Raw genomic sequence first — 19,818 nt, 5'->3', positions numbered from 1 at the left:
AAAAAATAAATGTTTTCATCCTCAGGGGGATTTTTCCCCTTTTATAGCACCTGGAGAATGCAGAAGGGACTGTGCAGGAGCCGAGCAGCCAAGCTAACCCGAACCGAAGCGCTTGGTTTTCTCTTTATTTTAATTTATTTCCCTCCCCCCTCCCCAGCTTTTATTCTTTTCCGGGGCGAATGGAAGGAGGTTTGGGCAGGCAGTGCTTTTTCCGGGGAAAACGGGCCGAGGCGTGGAGGAATAGGTGCCCACGGCAGCGATGGAGGGATTTCTGCGGATGCTGCCGGAGTGAGTCGGGATGGGGAGGGGGACTGATTTTTGGGGAGAAGCCACGAGGTCTTTCCATCTCCCGGCCCACGGGGCCAGGAACAGAAGGAGCTGGATGAGAGAGCCAGGAAAAAAATAATTATATTTTTTTTTTATATATATATATATATATATATATATTTTTCCCACCCGCCCCCCATCCCCCCCCCCCACGTTTGGGGAAGGTTGTGGCTTTCGGATTAACCCCTTAGGAGCCGGGGGGATGCTCACTCCTGCCTTGTGTTTGCAGGGTGAACTATTTTCCTGCATTCCCAGCCTGGGTCGATAACCTGGTTTATGGGATGGAGCAGCCCAAGGTGCCACCCTGGCCCGGCGGCTGTTTTTTGGGGCTTCCCCTGCCTTTACCCGGCAGGTTCCCTGCCCCGGGTAGATCCCTGGGGCCAGCGTCTGCTCCCCACCCAAGGCAAAACAGGTTTGTCATCGTTTCTCCAGGCTGGTGTCACCACCGCGATGGTGGGGACCCTTCGGGGCACGAGTGCGTCCCCCCAAGGTCTTGGAGGGGGCTCGGGGCATTTTTCTGCCTGCCACCATGTGCCGCTTGGGAAAAACCCTTTTGGCTGGGGAGGAGGAGGAAGATGACGGCGTAGGAAGGACGGGCGAGGCTGTTTCTTCCTCGGTTTGCAAAGGAGAGCGGAGGCGGCGTGTTGTCCCCACCCTGCCCAGGCTGCCGTTTCGCCGGCGCACGGCACAAACCGGCAGCGAAGCACTCGCTCCCCAGACCCGATGGGCCGGTCCCATCGCTGGCAGCTCCATTGCTTGGCTCCGGGGATGCTGCGAAGGGACCGAAGCCGGAGCCCCTCTAAAGCTGCGGCAGCATCAGGGTGAGCCCTGTGCCGGAGTGGGGCCCGGTGATTTGTACCGGTGCTGTGTTCCCTTGGGAGTTTCCCCCCACCCCGGGGAGTTGGGGATTTTGGGGATATAATCGTGCTGGGAGTGGTTCCTCCTCGGTTTTGCCAGGGTTTCGCCACAGTCAGCAGCGTGCTTATCTCCGGCGTAGAAACCACCCGCGCTCAAGCGTGCAGCTTTGCTCACCCTCTCACCCCAAAGGACGCCCGTGCCGAAGCCGCGGGGCCGGTGGCTGAAGGGTTAAACGCGGCTCCACCGCCAACAGCCGCTCACTGTCAGCTTGCTTGAACACGGAGCCGTAACTCGGGGTCTCCTGGCGAGTCTGGGCTGCGGATCCTTCCCACCAGCCGGTACCGGCACCGTCCAGAGGCAGGAAGATCTGACCACAACCTTTGCTTGCTTTGTCATATTTTTTTCCAGTGAACTTTGCTGTATTTTTAGCTTGCAGGAAGCTCCCCCCGGTTGTCAGCAAACTGCTAACTAAGCTGCCAGCGCCCTGCACCCCCCGCTGCCGAGGGGGGAGAGAGCCGCAGAGCACAGAAGGACCCCCCTATCCCTGGCAAAACCCCTTGGAGGGTCTTAACTGGGGCGCGCGAGCCCAGACGCCGGGGTGACGGTCTCCCTGGGTGCCGCCACCTCGTGTCGGCATGGACGGCTCTAATGGTTTTGGTCTCTTCTTGGCACGCGGCCGGTTTTCTGGACGCCGGTGCTGTAGCTCGGCGTTGCCGGGGGGCCCTGGCCAGCCGTGTTGATACAGACGCCGGGTTATTCGAGGTGAAAGCATCCCCGCGCCGCCCCTGGCACCGGCGTAGCCAACTCGGCGGCTTCCTGCCGTGCCGCGGCCCCCGGCGAAGGACGGCTGCTCCCGGCCAGGATGTTTGCTTTGGGCATGGGTCCAAAAAAACCCCCCTTTTCTCCCCGTGCCGCTTCCTTCGCCGGTGCAAACTGTGTCGCTAGAGCCAGGGACGCCCTCCCCGTCCCACCTCGGCGGGTCTCGCCCTCAGCGGGCGATGGAAATCCCGAACCGTCCTGTGAGCAATTTCGAAAGCGGGTGGCGGGGTGGGGACGTGGGCGGCGCGGGGCCAGCGCAGTGGAAACCGGCCGCCTTTTGAGCCGAGCTGCTCCTTACGCAGCCGGGCAAAACCCGCCTGGTTTTGCCGGCGGCGATTATTTTCTCGCGTGGCTCATCCGCGTCTTCATCAGCCGGGTCAGAAAAAGAGATGGGGAAAGGGGGAATAAAAACGAAAAAGAGGGAGAAGATAGGGCGGGGGATGATGGCACGTGGGTCGTGGCAGGGGATGCTCACGTCTCTCCTCTCTCCCTCCTCGCAGACAGGTTCGGCGGGCGACCCGGTTGATGGACCCAGCAGAAGCCAAATGGAAGAAGGGCCAATTAATTATGTCGAAGAAAGGCGGCTGAACGAGGGCAGTGGGCTCAGCCTGGTGAATGGGGGCCGGCCGGAGGCGGGGGGCACTGCGCTGATGGAGCCGAGCGGCTGGTTGCCGGGCCAGCCGCCTGCCGCCGGTAAAGCCCACCTGGAAGACGTCAGGAACCTGGTGGCCTTCTCGGCGGTGGCCGAAGCCGTTTCCTCCTACCGGCTGCCACCCCCGGGTTCACCATCGCTGCTGTACGAGAAGTTCGACTCGGAGATGAGCCGGGGTGGGCTGAGCGCGGCAGACGGCGTGCCACGAGGGGAGGACCTGCATGCCCTCAAGGCTGCCCTGGCTTTGGCCAAGCACGGCGTGAAGCCCCCCAACTGCAACTGCGATGGTCCCGAGTGTCCCGACTACCTGGAATGGCTGGAGCAGAAGATCAAGACGGCTCTCGGCGAAGAGCCGGCATCACCGCGGCCCTGCGCCACCGCCAACCCCCCGCCGCCCCCCCAGGAAGGTGCTATTGACCCCCAGCCGGTGCCTGAGACCGCCGAGCCGTGCCCGCCCGACGGCCTCCCCTTTTCCCAAAGCGCACTGACCATCGCCAAGGAGAAGAATATCAGCCTGCAGACCGCCATAGCCATCGAAGCCCTGACGCAACTCTCGGCCGCTCTCCCCCAGCCCGCCGGTGACGGCCAGCCCCCCCCGCCGCCGCCCCCGCCACCCCCCGCCGCCCCCTTCGGCCCTGGCCCCCTTGCCCCGCCGGGGGCCGCATGGCAGCGAGGAGACGAGCCCCGTTATCCGCCGGAGCCGGGAGCAGCGCCGGAGCCATTTTTCGGCGCGGCACCTCCCCGGGGTGGCTTCGCGACGGCGTGGGGGCTGGAGGCCGAGGGGGCGGCGGGGGCCGGAGACCCCATGGCAGAGCTGGAGCAGCTGCTGGGTAACGCTGATGACTACATCAAGGCAGCTTTCAAGAGACCCGAAGTGACGGCCAGCAAAGTGACGGCGCCTAAAACGGACCCCCCCGAACGAGCACCCGGCAAGGAAGCGCTGGGTGGCCCCCGCTTGCCGCCGGCACCGCCGGAGCCCAGCCTACACAAGAAGACGCAGCTGGTCCTGCAGCAGCATCTCCACCACAAACGCAGCCTCTTCCTCGAGCAAAGCCTGGCAGCGGCGGCGGCGGCGGCACCCCCGGACCGGCCGAGCGGCTGGTGGGCTCCCGGCGCCCCGGCCGTGCCCCCCAAGCCCTTCGAAAAGCAGGCCAAAGAGAAGAAGAAGAAAACGCCGCCCGAAAAGCCCCCCCCGGCCAAACCGCTCCGTAAGCAAGTGCAGATCAAGAAGGCAAAGCAGAAGGACTCGCAGCCGCTCTTCCCGCCCCTCTGGCAGATCAGCCTGGAAGGGTTTCGGGCGCCCGCCGAACCCCCCGCCGAAGAGATGCAAACCGAACCGCCGCCGCCGCCGCCTGCCTTCCCGCTCCAGCCTCTTGCACTACCCCTGCCCGCTGCTCGCCCCCCGCCGCCGAACCCCCTCGACGGCGGCCCCCCCGGCTCCCGACTCTCAGGAAAGGGGTGCCCCCGGGGGGGGCCCCCAAATTCACCCGGTGCCGGCGGGCTCGACCGGCTCGGAGGAAGCGCCGGCCACCCCCCCAGCGGCTGCCCCGACCCCCATCGTGGTGGATGACAAGCTGGAAGAGCTCATCCGGCAATTTGAAGCTGAATTTGGGGAGAATTTCAACCTGCAGCCCCCCGAGACGCCTGCCCCGCTCGCCCCCGGGGCTGCTGAGCTGCCGGGGGGGCCAGCACCAGCCCCGCAAGTGCCCCCCGCCGCCGCCGCCGCCCCGGCTCCGAGCAGCGCTCCCCAAGCCGGACCCAAAAGCTTTTCGTTCTCGCCGGGGAAGGGTCCACTTTCGGAGCCATCCTTCACCGCCCGGTCCCCCAAACAGATCAAAATCGAGTCTTCTGGTGCTATCACCGTGGTGTCAACCACGTGCTTTTACTCTGAGGAAAGCCAAAACCCGGACGCGGACGACGCCGACGGGACGCCCACCAAGGACGAGGTGCCGCTGACGCCAACCCTGAGCGGCTTTTTGGAGTCGCCGCTGAAATACCTGGACACGCCAACCAAAAGCCTCCTGGACACCCCAGCCAAGCGGGCGCAAGCGGAGTTCCCCACCTGCGACTGCGTCGGTGAGCGAGCGGCCGTGCCGGGGGGTTACGGGGATGGTGGCGAGCCCCGGGGGTGGCATTTCAAGGAGCTGGCTTTGCAGGGTGGGATTGTCCTGGATAAATAACGGAGCGATGCCGTGGCGTTGGCAAAGCCCACGCTTTTTGGGCGGATGCGGCGCTCACACGGCAAAACCCGGCTGCTGCGGAGCCTTGTTTTGCTTTCTCTTCTCTTATTTTTACGGTCTGACGGCAAACGCCGAGCGACTGCCGCGTCACCAGGGGGGTTGTGCCGACGCCGACCTGGCTGTGCTGGTGTGGGTTGGAAGAGCAGCGATACCAAAGGGCTGTTGGGTTTTGCCTCCACTTAACCGCTCAGCTAAATCCCATAGAGGGGCCGGTGGTTGCCCCAGTGCCAAAACCTGCCTAAAACCCAGCTCGCCTGGTTATTCTTGCTGTTTTAAGCCAAATTAGCTGGTTTGGGTTAACTCAACCCAAACTTTAACTTAGCATGTGAGCTTATGCCTGGAGCCGTATTTGCTGCCGGGATGCTGGGTTGTTCGGTGGCCGATCCCACTGGGATGCATTGAAAAAGCACCAAACTCTTGGATTTGGGGGTTTTTTTTGTGTTTTTTTTTTGGTGTGTGTTGGCATTTGTTAGACTTTGCAGCAAGTGCTAGAGGTTTCCCACCTGGTCCTTGCAGTCCAGCTCCATCGGAGCGCGGGGAGCTGGATCTTCCCTCCCCAAAATTTAGACCGGAGCTGCACTCTCCCCTGGGAGGAGCAGGGTGAGGACTTGGGGCATCCAGCCGGAAAAACGAGCCCCAGTGCTGCTGGGAGAGGTGGCCTCGGGCTAAGCACAAGCTGCACTTTATTAGCGGGGCTTATGATTATTTATTTATTTGCTTGTAAATGGCAGCAGTAATTAGCCCAAATGGCACTGAGCGAATGAAAGGCTTTTCTGGAGCCGCTCGAACTGATCTCGGAGTTTCACCCTGCGGTGCCAGGAAAAGATTCGTGTTGCTTTTTCTTTTGCAGCATGGTTTAGGGGCTGGGAGAGGGGGGATTCCCCCCCCTGCCACCTCTCTCCATTTTCTCAAGGAAAAGCTGTGAGAGAAAGCAATTAAGTAGGAGTCGGGGCTCGGTGCTTTATTAGGTGCCTGTGCTGTTAGACGCTGTAATAAAATCAGCCTTCGCTGCGTGTCCCGTATTGATCTCTGTCTGGACAGCTGCAGCCCAGCTGAGCCCGGCTTTCTCCTCGCCTTGGCGCCCAGCCAGTTAGACATGACGGGAATGAAAATCAGGGTGGTGAGAGCAGAAGGATGGAAAGACGGATCAGACCCGGCCGTCGTTCCGGATGCGTCCCACCCGGCGGCGTTTGAGCATCCCCGTGCGCCGGGGATCGACCCCTGCGCCGTCGTGGCTGCCCGGAGCATCCTTTGCTTCCTGCGCCGGCACCTTCATGCTCTGAAAGCCCCGAGGGGTTTGCTGCTGCGGGGGTTGTGTTGCTTGCGGGGCTGTAGCCCAAGCATCCTTCTCCCGTAGCCCAAGCATCCTTCTGCTGTATCTCGAGCATCCTTCCGTAGCCCCAGCATCCTTCAGCCTCTCCCCCGACGCAGCAGCTCCTTCCTTGCATGGGTTCAGCCACCTTGGGGCATCCCATGCGCATCCCCAAATTCTCTGGGCAAACCTAAAAGTAGGCAGCAGTAGTTTTCAGCCCCCAAATCATCCCATGATGGTTTTGGCAGCATCCAGCCGGGCTGGTCTCGGTGAGCGGGGCCAGACGGGTGCCCAGGGTGGGAGCTGGCGGGGAGCAGGGAGGCCTGGGGACAAGGAAGGGGGGGTTTGTATGCCAAATTGCCCGCCACTGCTAATCGCTTCTTCTCAGCAGAGCTCATCAAAATGCACCGTGCTCGAGCGGCCGGCGCAAATCCCCTGTGCCGGGATGGAGCCACGGTTGCTGCCAGGATGCTCGGAGGGGCTGCGGCCGCTCGGGGAGGTTTTTGGGTCCCCGAAGGGGACGGGTACTCACAGGTGCGGGTCTGAGCACCCGTCCCCTTGTTCCCCAGTGCATTTTAGTGCTGGGAGCGTCTTCCAGAGCAGAAAACGAAGAGGAGCCGCCAGGCTGTTTAACGAACCCCTAATTGCGGCTTCCCTTCCCCGATGCTCTTAGTGGGGAGACACCATTGAGGAACCCTTGATTTTTGGTGCAGAAGTGCTCGGTTTGAGGGCATTTGGGGGTTTGGCATCCTTTGGAGCAGCCGGCAGAGGTGCAAACCCCCAAATCTCTGTCCCCTTCTCCTGCCTCTGCAGAGCAAATCGTGGAGAAGGACGAGGGGCCGTATTACACCCACCTGGGCTCGGGGCCCACCGTGGCATCCATCAGGGAGCTCATGGAGGAGCGGTAAGGGCCATCATCCCGTCCCCTCCCATCCTGGGGGGCTGTGAGGGTGAGTGGGGTCCTGTGGGGTCCTGTGGGGCCCTGAGAGGGCGAGTGGGGGCTCATGAAGGTGAGTGGGGGCTTGTGAGGGCAAGCAGGGTCCCGTGAGGTCCCGTGAGGGTGGGCAGAAGCCCGCGAGGGTCAGTGGGGGCCCATGAGGGCAAGTAGGGTTCCATGAGGGCAAGTAGGGTTCTGTGAGGGCGAGTAGGGGCCCATGAGGGTGAGTGGGGGCCCGTAAGGGCGAGTGGGGTCTCGTGAGAGCAAGTGGGAGCCCATGAGGGAGAACTGGGGCTCGTGAGGGGTCCTGTGAGGGCGAGTGGGGTCCTGTGAGTGCAAAGGGGGTCCTGTCAGGGGTCCATGAGGGCAAGTGGGGTCCTGTGAAGGCGAGCGGGGGCTTGTGAGGGTGGGTGGGGGCCCATGAGGGTGAGTGGGTGCTGTGAGGAGGAGTGAGGACTCATGAGGAGTCCCCTGAGGGCGAGTGATGTCCCCTGAAGGCGAGTGGGGGCTCATGAAGGTGAGGAGGGGCTCGTGAGGGCAAGCAGGGTCCCGTGGGGTCCCGTGAGGGTGAGCAGAAGCCCGTGAGGGTCAACGGGGGCCCATGAGGGCAAGTAGGGTTCCATGAGAGTGAGTGGGGGCTCGTGAGAGTGAGTGGGGGCCCGTGAGGGGTCTGTAAGGCTGAGTGGGGGCTTGCGAGGGGGAGTGGGGTCCTGTGATGGTGAATGGGGGCCCATGAGGGTGCCCCTGAGGGTGAGTGGGAGCCCGTGAGGGAGAACTGGGGCTTGTGAGGGGTCCTGTGAGGGCAAGTGGGGGTCTATGAGGGATCCCGTGAGGGCGAGCGGGGCCCCGTGAGGGCAACTGGGGGCTTGTGAGGGTGAGCGGGGGCCCCCCGTGGGGTCTTGTGAAGGCAAGCGGGGTCCTGTGAAGGTGGATGGGGTCCCATGGGGGCAAACGGCGTCCTGTGAGTGGAGGCTCAAAGGGGCGAGTGGGGTCCTGTGGGGTCCTGTGAAGGCGAGTGGCATCCTGCGAGGGTGAGCGGGGGCTCCTGAGGGTGAGTGGGGGCTCGCGAGGATTCCAGGGAGGGTGAGTGGGGTCCCGTGAAGCCAGTGGGGGCTCGTGAGGGGCCCATGAGGGCGAGCGGGGGACTCGTGAGCACGGTGGGGGGTGAGCAGGGCTGATGCCCGTCCCCCGGCAGGTATGGCGAGAAGGGCAAGGCCATCCGCATCGAGAAGGTCATCTACACGGGGAAGGAGGGGAAGAGCTCCCGGGGCTGCCCCATCGCCAAGTGGGTGAGTGCCCGCGCCCCGGCTCTCGTCCCCCCCCTCGGAGTCCTCCCCGAGGTAACGCGCCTGCCTGTCCCCTCCCTGCCTGGGGACGAGGAGGTCCCCCGCCGGCGGTGGCCGCAGCGGGCAGGGGCGGATGCTCGATCTGCGGCTGGCAAGGAGGAAGCGAGAGCGGCGGCCGCCCCCGGGGAAACTCCACGGGGCTTCCCACCCTCGGCACCCGCCGAACAGCACGTCCGTGCCTGCAGGCCCTGGGCCGGGCTCATCCCCCCGTGCCCCGGCACCCCAAAGCCCGTGGGGGTGAATGCAACCATGGGACCCCCCACAGCTCTGCCCCCCCCCCCCCCCCAAATCCCCACGGGGTGCTGCAGAAGGCAGTCAGGACCCGCTTTTGGGGTCCTCCCCATCGCGAGAGGTGTTCGCCATTGGAGTGGTCTGACTTGGCCGTTCTGTTTTCCAGGTGATCCGGAGACACAACCAAGAGGAGAAGCTGCTGTGCCTGGTGCGGCACCGGGCCGGCCACCACTGCCAGAACGCTGTCATCATCATCCTGATCCTGGCCTGGGAGGGTATCCCCCGCACGCTGGGCGACACGCTGTACCAGGAGCTCACCGACACCCTCACCAAGTACGGCAACCCCACCAGCCGCCGCTGCGGCTTGAACGACGAGTAAGTCGCACCGCGCCGCCGGTCCGGTTCGGGAAGACGGGGTGGGAAGGGGATGCGGGGGTCCCCCCTGTTTTCGGAGCTGCCATCACCGCGCCAGCGGCTGATGCTCCTCTGCGGTGTCCCTCCCGCAGCCGGACCTGCGCGTGCCAAGGCAAAGACCCCAACACCTGCGGCGCTTCCTTCTCCTTCGGCTGCTCTTGGAGCATGTATTTTAATGGCTGCAAATACGCCCGGAGCAAAACTCCCCGCAAGTTCAGGCTGGTGGGGGACAATCCCAAAGAGGTGGGTGACATGGGCGGAGTGGGGCAGCACTGGCGGGGCTGTGGGTTCAGACCTCCTTTTACCCCCAGCTCCAAGTTTTGTCGGGGGGAAGCCTGAAAACAGGATTCCCTGTGGGACTTTTGATGAATTAGGGAGTCGGGGGACAGAAAGCCAACCTGGTGAACCCAGAGAGCAGGCTCGCCTTGGCGTCCCAGAGCCAGGACTTTTGGTGTGACAGCAAGTGCCAGTACGGGATGGCACGAATGGGGTCTCTAGAAACCTCAGGGAAGATGCCAGAGGGCTCACGGGTCGAGCAAGCGAAAGCGCAACAGACGCTGAGGCTGGAGGTTGAACGGCCAGAATCTCACCAGGAACTTAAGCCGCGTGCTTTGTGCTGTGGCAGACATCGTGGGAAGGGTTGGATGCCGCGTGGTGTGCGGGCGCTCTGCCCCCAATTCCATCCCCGCTGCCGAAACCCCTGGGTGACGTCCTCCTCTTTTCCCTACTGCAGGAAGAGCTGCTCCGGAAGAGCTTTCAGGACTTGGCCACCGAGGTTGCTCCGCTTTACAAGAGGCTGGCACCGCAAGCCTACCAAAACCAGGTACCGGCCACCCGCTTGTCCCCTTTGGAACGCATCGGCCCGGTGGCACGCAGAAGCGGGTACGGGGTGGCGGCGCATAGGAGATTTCGGATAACCGGAGCCATCTCCTCCTCCTGCCAGGTTACCAACGAGGATGTAGCGATAGACTGCCGGCTGGGCTTGAAGGAGGGGAGGCCGTTCTCGGGAGTGACGGCGTGCATGGACTTCTGCGCTCACGCTCACAAAGATCAGCATAACCTCTACAACGGCTGCACAGTGGTAAGCAGGCGGCCAGCGGGCCTTTTTGGGATGCTCTCCCCCTGTTTCGGGATGCTCCTGTTTGAGCCACTTGGTCCCCCCTGTCCCCAGTTGTCATACCTGCATGACTCCAGTGGCCGGTCCTCGGTGTTTGCACGCCTCAGATGAAACCTTTCAGGTCTGTGGGGTGCTGAAGCCACCCCAGCAAGACTAAAGCACGGTGCTAAAGGGGACGATGCATTTGCTTTCATCTGACCCAAACCCCACGGGAGGTTTCCGAGTGCTGGCTGGGAACTGGCGTGGGCTGGGAGGGATGCCAGGCTGGCGTGGCTTCACAGCGATGGAGGTGAATAAGGAGGAGATTTTGCCCCTGTCCCGCATCTGGCAGCATCCTGCTGATGGCACCCTGCGCTCCCCCAGGTCTGCACGCTGACAAAGGAAGACAATCGCGTGGTGGGGAAAATCCCCGAAGATGAGCAACTGCACGTCCTCCCCCTCTACAAGATGTCCAGCACGGATGAGTTCGGCAGTGAGGAGAACCAAAACGCCAAGGTGGGCAGCGGGGCCATCCAGGTGCTCACGTCCTTCCCCCGCGAGGTCCGCAAGCTGCCCGAGCCCGCCAAGTCCTGCCGGCAGAGGCAGCTGGAAGCAAAGAAAGCCGCTGCGGAGAAGAAAAAGCTGCAGAAAGAGAAGCTGATGACGCCGGAGAAGATCAAGCAGGAAGCGCTCGAGCTCCCCATGCTCCAGCAAAATGCAGGTAACGGGGGTGGAGCTGAGGTCTCGCCGCCCCAAGCCGTCCGGAAAGTGCGCGAGGGGATGGGGATGCGATCGGGGGCTTTCTCGGGCTGGCGGCGTTGAGCATGTGGTGTTGAGGTGCAGGATGGCATTTCTGTGGTGCCTGGGTTTTTGCCCACACTGCGGTGCGGCGGGGAGCTCTCGCCGCAGCCCGGAGCGTGGGTGTGAATTGGTGCCAGCGCACCGGGCCATGCTGACCTCTGCGCTCGGCCGGTGAGCCCATCACCGTGGGATTTTCGAGTCTGGCCGAGTTTTTGGGGGTCCTCGCTCCCCACCGGCGGCTTCCTCGGCCGGCGGGTCACAGGGGCTGTGTGTGTGCTGTGCCCGCAGGTATGGCGTTGAAAAGCGGGCTGCCCCCGCAGCCGCTGAAACCTTCCATCAAGGTGGAGCCGCAGAGCCATTACAACGCCTTCAAGTACAACGGTAACGCAGTGGTGGAGAGCTACTCGGTGCTGGGGAGCTGCCGGCCCTCCGACCCATACAGCATGAACAGTGTTTACTCTTACCATTCCTACTATGCACAGCCCAATCTGCCTTCCGTGAACGGGTTTCACTCCAAGTTCGCGCTTCCCTCCTTCGGGTATTACGGCTTTTCCAGCAACCACGTGTTTCCCTCGCAGTTTCTGAATTATGGGGCGCCCGAGAGGGGTGGGAGCAGCTGGGTGAGCAACGGCTACGAGAAGAAGCCTGACGTCCCGGTGTTGCAGGAGAACCTCAACCATGCCTATGGGAGCACCGATTTCCCCGAGCCCATCCCGCACAGCGTCCGGAGCAAAAACCATCACCAGCGCACCTACGAGCGGGCTAACCGCTACGCCAGCCAGCAGAAAGCGGCGGCGGCGGCAGCGGCGGGCAGCGGCGGGCAGCGGCGGCCGGGGCGCACAGGACTAGCTCGGGCTCGGAGGAGGTGCCGCCGTTTGCACAGAACTGTTTCGGCAGCCGGCCCATCAAGCAGGAGCCTCCGGACCCTCCGCCCGCCATCGAGCCCCTTCCTGGCGCGGCGGCCGTGCCTGGCACCGGCTTAGCCCTGCCGCCCATCCCAGCGCGCGGCGGGGGGCCGGAGCCGCGGTGGAGCCCCTTCAAAGCGTCCCGGGGCACGTCTTCACCTGAGAGGACTAGCACGGCGGAGGGCTCGTGGAACGCCCTGGCGCCGGGTTTGGGCGGGCGGGAGAAGCTGAGCGCCTTCGACGCTGCCGCGCGCTTGCCGCCGCCGGAGAAGCAATGGCCCAACGTCCTGGCGGGAGAGGCGGCGGCGGCGGCGCGCGGCTCGGGCTTGCTGCCGAAACCGTGGAGCCCCTGCAAGCTGGGGGAAGCGGCGCTGGCCGGCACGGGCACCTCGAGCTTGCTGGGGCCGCTGGGTTTCAGCTCGGCCCTGCCGGGGCTGCCCGGCTTCCCCGAGGAGCCGTGGGGCTCGGTGAAGGCGGAGGAGCGGAGGACGCCGGCGCCCAGTCCGGGGCTGCTGGAGAAGCCGTGGGAGGCGGCGGTGGGCGAGAAGGGGTCGGCGGGGCCCCGCCGGGAGAAGCCGTGGGACCCTTTTGGCCTGGAGGAGGATCTGCCGGAGAAGGCGGTGAAGGAGGAGGAAGAGGAGGAGGAGGAGGAGGACGAGGAAGAGGAGGAGGAGTGGTCGGACAGCGAGCACAACTTCCTGGACGAGAACATCGGCGGGGTGGCCGTGGCACCCGCCCATGGCTCCATCCTCATCGAGTGCGCCCGCCGCGAGCTCCACGCCACCACCCCCGCTGAAGAAACCCAACCGCTGCCACCCCACCCGCATCTCCCTGGTCTTCTACCAACACAAGAACTTGAACCAGCCCAACCACGGCCTGGCGCTGTGGGAGGCCAAGATGAAGCAGTTGGCGGAGCGGGCTCGAGCCCGGCAAGAGGAGGCGGCGCGCCTGGGTCTCCCGCCGGACGCCAAAGCCTTCGCCAAGAAACGCAAGTGGGGCGGCGCGTTGGCGACCGAGGCGCCCAGCAAGGAGAGGAGGGACTCGGTCCCCACGCGGCAGGCGGTGGCCATCCCCACCAACTCCGCCATCACTGTGTCCTCCTACGCCTACACCAAGGTGACGGGCCCCTACAGCCGTTGGATCTGAGACGGAGGCAACCGCCGCAGCCCCATCTTACCTCAACCCTCGGCAGCGCCGGAGCCCGGCGTTGCTTCGTGGTGCTTTCTCCTCGGGCGTGGGGGAGAAGAAAAAAAAAAAAAAAAAAATAGAGAAAAACGAAGCAAAACACAACAGCAACAAAAAAAACCCAACCCACAGAAAGCAAACCCAACACGCACGCTCGGAAACAGCGGAGCCGGCGCGGGCGCATGCCGTCAGAGAGCTGCGCTTGGCGAGGAGTTGGCAAACAAAGCAAAACTCGATTGAAAAAAAAGAGGAACGATGCTGTTTGACGCTTTTCGGTAATCTCATATTTATATCTCCGCGTTTTTTTAATCTAGCCTCGTGCGCCGTGCGAACGGATGGAGAAGTTTATAGTGTCCTTTCGCAAAGGAGAGGTTTTTAATTCCACTTAAAAATGCCTATTTATTGGATTTTATTTTATTTTATTTTTTACTCCGATGACAACGACGAAGCCGATCTTCGAAAAAGAAGCCAACATCGAAAAAAACCCCTAAACGCAAAGAAAAAACAACCTGAACACCAAACCAGCTTAAAGGCAAGAGGTGACTCCCTCCAGCTCCAGCGCATGGGGCCTGGCAGGATTGTGTGCTTTACTGTCAGCCGGACACGCTGAACATCCGATTATTTTTTTTCCCAAGGACCTAAAAATACCTATTTTGCAACTTGAGGAGTCCTTTCTTACAGTGACGGGAGACCTGCTCGTGAGCGGGACGTCCCGGGACGGCACGTCTTTGCTCGGCTTCTCGCCGCCGGCGGGATCGGCTCCGCCGGGACGGAGCGAGCCGGCGTCTTTCCCGGCGCCGGAGACCTCAGGACACGTCCGGGCTGAGGACTGCCGCTGCCGGGGTGCCGCGCTCGGGCTCGGACTTGGGGGGTCCTTTGCTGACAGCCCCGGGGAGAGCAGCGGCGGCGGCGGCATCTCTCCAGGAGCCGACAGGACAAAAACAGAAAGAAAAAAAAACCACAAAAACAGGAAAAAAACACAAACCAACCCCAAACTGTGAATAGCTAGTGTTGCTCTCTGTACATCACTGTTGCTAAAGTCTGGTGCTTTCCGTCTCCGGGGGACTTTCTCCGTGCGATCGGCTCTGGGAAGAGCGAATCCCAAGACTTGGCTGGCCAAAACCCCGCCGGTCCGCCTTCCCCGCCGGTGCCGGCGAGCCAGTGCGGCGGCGAGCGCCGCCGGGGCTCGGTGCTTTTTCTCTCCCCGGGTGCCATCCCTCCTTCCTACGGATCGCCGTTCTTCCCGCAAAAAAAACCGCAACAAATAACCCAACGACGACAACAACCGCGTGGTGCTTTTCGAACAATCTCAGTCGAGACTTTCCTCCCGTCGCCGATGCTGAAGCCGCGCCGGGATGGACGGGCGGACGAGCTCCCCTGCGGCTCACCGGGAGGGCGGCGTGGCCGAATCCGGGTGCCGGCGTCCCCGGGGTCGTTGCTTTTGCACTTTCAGGTGCCTTTTGGAGAGCCAGCGAGCCAGAGCCGACGCCGTCACCGTGCAGAAATCACCTTGTGTTTACTGTCACCCTCCTTCCTTGCGCACTGGCACAGATCAGCAGGATCTCGGTAAAACAGCCTGAACATTTACGTGGTCTGATTTTAAACCTGTAAATAGGGAAAGAATTTTTTTAAAAGCACTTTCACCTAGATTTAAAAATGAAAGCGAAACTTAAAAAACAACTCCCCTCTTTCCTCCCCCACCCCCCCGCAACAACTTGAAAGCAGTATGTTTTAAACAAGATTATTGTGGGAGAACTGTAAATACTGGCAGAATATTTAACATGCTTTGTCCGTCCTTCATAATTAATTTTTTTTTTTTTTTTTTAACCGTAATCTGTAAAGTCGCGTATATTTGACAAGGAAACTCAACGAGCTATTACCGCTTTTCTTATAAATACCCAATAGCATATCAGGATTGTAAGAGTCGATGGCAAGTCAGATTTTAGGGATGCCCGCGGGCGATGCCGGTTCCAGCGCGGGGACCCGACGTGTCGATGTGTTTCGGAGGGTGAAAAGGGGACCCGGCTGATCCCCGCCAGCGGCGTTCGGCGGGGCCGGATTCGGGTGCCGGCCCCGGTTCGCATCGCCCGGGGTCTCGTCTGACTGTCGTGGCGGGGGTGCCTTGCGAGCTTCGCCTGGATGGGTTTAGAGTCGGGAGGAAAAGGGGTGCATTCGGAGAAGGCGAGGGTCTGTGTAACCTGTCTAAGTCCTGCTTCCTCGGAGGTTTTTTTTGGTGCAGGGAGGGGGTTCGGTCCGGCGCGGCGTTGGCTCCGGCGGGTTCAACCCGGGTAAGCGGGGAGATGCCGGCGCTGCGGGTCGGGGAGCGAGAACTGCTGCAGTCTCACGTTTTTACACTACATAACGTCTAACCTACCTCAAATCTCAGTCATGAAAAATTAGCACGCTTCAGACTTCTTCTATGAAAACTCGAAATCTATGCACAGCTCTTTACCCCTTGCTGCTGAGAGGCTGTTTTTCAAGCAAAATCTTTTCCTTTACCCGTCCCGGCGGCCGCGCTTGTCCCACCCGTGCCGAAGCCAGGGGGGGTCGCGGTGTTAAGGGGGCCTTGCTGGGGGGGGGTGGGTGGGGAATGTTTTTAATCGCTTTGGAGTGGGATGGGGACCTAATTTTGCAGCAGGTCGCGGCCACAATGGTGCTAGAACAACGCCCGCGGTAGAAACCCTGGGGAGGGCTCGGTGCGGGGAGCCCCGACGGGCTCCTTCCACCCCGCTTCGGTTTTTCCGGCCGCAATGCTTCGCCTCGAGCAGGGAACGGGGGACACGTTTCGGGGTTCCCCCCCCCCCATCTCGACGCTCTCGGGACGAGGCACGGGAAGGAGAAGGAAACCAGAATCCCTGAGGTGCCTCAATTGCTGATTTTTCCTTTTAATACTGGAGTATGCTTTGTGGGCTCTATAAGGCATATTTTTATTAAATGAAATCTTCTAATAAAAACGGTGCTATGGTGTTTTAACAAACTGTATCACGCTTCTGCCTGATTCCATCTCGCTGAGGTGCTACTAATGTATATATGAAACTAGGGAACCAAGAGAAAAAAAAAAAAAAAAGCAATGTCGTTGAGAAGGAAGTTTACTTTTCCGGAGCGACAGCTCGAAGCGTGCCGGGAGCCGGTTGGGTTTATGCAAACTGAAAGCGGTGCCGCGTCGGAGGCGTTCCGCCGACCGGGCTTGCGGTGGAGCCGTTCCCCTCTGGTACGAGGCCGGGGTGCTGGCAGGAGAGCTGTGCCTGGGTGTGGTGCTTGGACGAGGTGTTCAGCCGCGGTGCTCGGCCACATGTCGTGGACGTGGTGCGTGGGCATGGTGCTTGGCCAAGGCGTTGTGAACATGGTGCTCGGCCACGGTGCTCGACTGCGGTGCTCGGACATGGTGCGTGGACACGGTGCTCGGGCACGGTGCTCGGACGTGGAGCGTGGACATGGTGCTCGGGCACGGTGCTCGGCCACGCATCACGGACCTGGTGCTCGGGCATGGTGCTTGGACATGGCGCGTGGACATGGTGCTCGGGCACGGTGCTCAGCCACGCATCACGGACCTGGTGCTTGGCCACGCATCATGGACCTGGTGCTCGGGTACGGTGCTCGGACGTGGTGCGTGGACGTGGTGCTCGGGCATGGTGCTCAGCCACGCATCACGGACCTGGTGCTCGGGCACAGTGCTTGGAAGTGGCGCGTGGACATGGTGCTTGGGCACGGTGCTCAGCCACGCATCACGGACCTGGTGCTTGGCCACACATCATGGACTGGTGCTCGGGTACGGTGCTCGGACGTGGTGCGTGGACATGGTGCTTGGGCACGGTGCTCAGCCACGCATCACGGACCTGGTGCTTGGCCACGCATCATGGACTGGTGCTCGGGTACGGTGCTCGGACGTGGTGCGTGGACATGGTGCTTGGGCACGGTGCTCAGCCACGCATCACGGACCTGGTGCTCGGGCACGGTGCTCGGGCATGGTGCGCGGACACAGTGCTCGGCTAAGGTGTGTGAACGTGGTGCTCGGCCATGGTGCTCAACCGCAGTGCTCAGACATGGTGCGTGGACATGGTGCTCGGCCGTGGTGCTCTGCTGTGGTGCTTGGACATGGTGCATGGACATGGTGCTCAGGCACGGTGCTTGGCCAGGCACCGTGGACGTGGTGCTCGGGCACGGTGCTGGGACGCGGTGTGTGAATGGGGTGCTCAGCCACGGTGCGTGAACATGGTGCTCGGGCACGGTGCTTGGCCATGCACCGTGGACACGGTGCATGGACGTGGTGCTCAGCCATGATGCGTGAACATGGTGCTTAGACACGGTGTGTGGACATGATGCTCAGCCAGGGTGTGTGAACATGGTGCTCGGCTGCGGTGCTCGGACGCGGTGCTCGGACGTTGTGCGCGGACATGGTGCTCAGCTGCGATGCGTGAACGTGGCGCTCGGCCGCGGTGCTCGGACACGGCGTGTGGACACGGTGCTCAGCCAGGGTGCGTGAACGTGGTGCTTGGACACGGTGCTCGGCCTCGGCGCTCAGCACGGTGCTCGGACACGGTGCATGGGCACAGTGCTCGGTCAGGGTGCTCAGCCTGGAGCATGGGGGTGTTGTGCACGCACCGGTACACGCGCACGGCGCGCAGGCACGGTGCCAGGGCATGGTATGTGGATACGGTGCTCGGGCACCGCGCACGGCCGTGGTGCTCCGGCACCGTGCATGACCGCGGTGCTCGGACACGGTGCTTGCACAGGGTGCGTGGGCACAGGGAGGGTGCTCGGGCACGGTGCAAGGGCATGGTGCATGGACGCGGTGCTCGGACACGGCGCTTGGGCATGCTCCGCGGACACGGCGCTCGGCCACGGCGCTCGCCCACCGCGCACGGCCACGGCGCTCGGCCACGCTGCCCCGGCACAGATGCGGTGCTCGGGCACCGCGCAGCCCCGTGGCGCTTGGCCACGGCGCTTGGCCGCGGTGCCGGAGCACGGCGCGCAGACCCGCCGCATGCTGCCGGTGCCCGCCGCACGCCTCCGCTGCGTGGCCGCCCTCCCGGCCCCGTACCCCCGCCGCGGCGCCCGTGCCCCGTGCCCACCGGCGCTCAGCACCGCGCTCGGCACCCGCGCTCCCCGCCAGCTCTCTCGGGCTCGTTCCCCTCCCCGAATCACCGGCGTCTCCCCCACGGCGAGGGCTCGGCCGGGCACCCCGCTTCTGCCCGTCTCTTTCTTTTCCCCTTTTTTCCCCCCCTTTTTTTTCCATTTTTTTGGGGTTTTATTGGTGCTACTTTCTTCCCCTTCGGCTTCCCGTCAGCGCCGGGGCAGCAGCTCCCCCGCACCCCCCAAACCAAGGCAAATACCTCAACCCCCCCCCACCCCCCAAGCCCCCCGCAGCGCCGCGGCAGCGAAGGCGAGCGAAACCGGGGCGAATCTTTCCAAAATCAGGGATCCTTTCGCAGCGGTGTTTCTTCCTTAATTTTTTTTTTTTTTTTCCCCCCTCCTTTATCCCTTTCCGCCTGGGTTTTTCCTCATTTTTCCGCATCCTTCAGGGATTACAAACCGCCGTAATTTCAGCCTCAGTTTTATTCCAGGAGCAGATTCTGGTTTTGGTTTTTTTTTTTTTTTTTTTTGGCCGGTGGGTTTTTGCACCGCGGCGCCAAAAGAAAAAAAAAAAAAAAGAGGTATTAATTCAAAATTGGAAAAATAAAGCGCCGTTTCTTCTCGGATTCGGGAATTCGATCGGAGGCGGGGGGGTTTATTTTTGGCATTTTTGTTGGGTTTTTGTTTTTTTTTTTTTTTGAGATAATTGAGGAGGGGAGGTGGGACGGCGGCAGGCGGAGGAGGGGGACACCGCGGGGGTGTCCCGGCGGCTCCGAAAAATTCACACTTGAAGATTTCTTGGTCGGCTCGGGACTGTGGTTACTTGAAATGAAGTTTTTTTCCGGGGCGGATCGAGGACCGGTAGATTTTTTTCCCATGTCTCAAGGCAATAGGATTAATGTGTATTAAACTGTAGATACTTCTAGGACAGTAAATTTATGCTGATAATTTTATTTTGTATAATTTTCCCTTTTTCTTTTTTCCCCTCTTTGTGGTTTGTTTTGGTTTTGTTTTTTTTTTTTTCCCCTGCCCTTAACACCCTTTTCTTTTTCCCTTTCCCCCCTCAGTGTTTTTGGTAAATTTATTTTTTAGGATGCCTAAAAATTGCAAGTTTGGATCCTCCCCCTTCCTTCCCCGGTTTTGGTTTTGTTTTTTGTTTTGTTGTTGTTTTTTCGTTTTTTTTGTTTTTGTTTTTTTTTTTTTTAATTTGTATTTTATTCTAAGTTACGCGCGGCCGGCCGGGCCGCGAAATGTATTATTCCTGATATCTTTAAAATATTGTGGGTGTTTTAATAAATTTTATATTTATTTTTTGCACTCAACACGTGGCCCACCTGCTTTCTGTTTCCTGCTGGGGGGGGGGGGGGGGGGGGAGCAGAATGGGGCCCTGGGTATGGGAATGGGGGGGGCAGGATGGGGCCCAATTGCTGGGGGGGGGCAGGATGGGGCCCTGGCTATGGGAAGGGGGGGTCAGGATGGGGCTCTGTCTGTTGGGGGGGGGCAGGATGGGGCTTGCTTTATGGGAATGGGGGGGCAGGATAGGGCTTAATTGGGGGGGGCAGGATGGGGCCCTGCGTATGGGAAGGGGGGGCAGGATGGGGCCCTCTTGGCGAGGGGGGTGT

The 19,818-nt window shown here is 61.6% G+C and overlaps 1 protein-coding gene across 1 annotated transcript; it reads left to right on the top strand.

The window, feature by feature from the left end:
- The first annotated feature begins 1,683 nt into the window (after positions 1-1,683).
- TET3 (tet methylcytosine dioxygenase 3) lies at positions 1,684-15,696 on the top strand. The gene is given in 13 exon segments (XM_052806148.1): positions 1,684-2,204; positions 2,505-4,082; positions 4,084-4,732; positions 7,022-7,112; positions 8,341-8,434; positions 8,889-9,097; positions 9,229-9,379; positions 9,870-9,959; positions 10,080-10,217; positions 10,617-10,953; positions 11,322-11,851; positions 11,854-12,726; positions 12,728-15,696. Coding segments are annotated over 13 exon segments (5,118 nt in total). The 5' UTR covers positions 1,684-2,183; the 3' UTR covers positions 13,085-15,696.
- Positions 15,697-19,818: the final 4,122 nt, after the last annotated feature.

Source organism: Harpia harpyja, chromosome 13, assembly GCF_026419915.1.
Source record: "Harpia harpyja isolate bHarHar1 chromosome 13, bHarHar1 primary haplotype, whole genome shotgun sequence".
NCBI classification, from domain to species: domain Eukaryota; kingdom Metazoa; phylum Chordata; class Aves; order Accipitriformes; family Accipitridae; genus Harpia; species Harpia harpyja.
The sequence above is the reverse complement of the archived record's forward strand: the minus strand, read 5'-3'. Positions and strand labels throughout refer to the sequence as shown.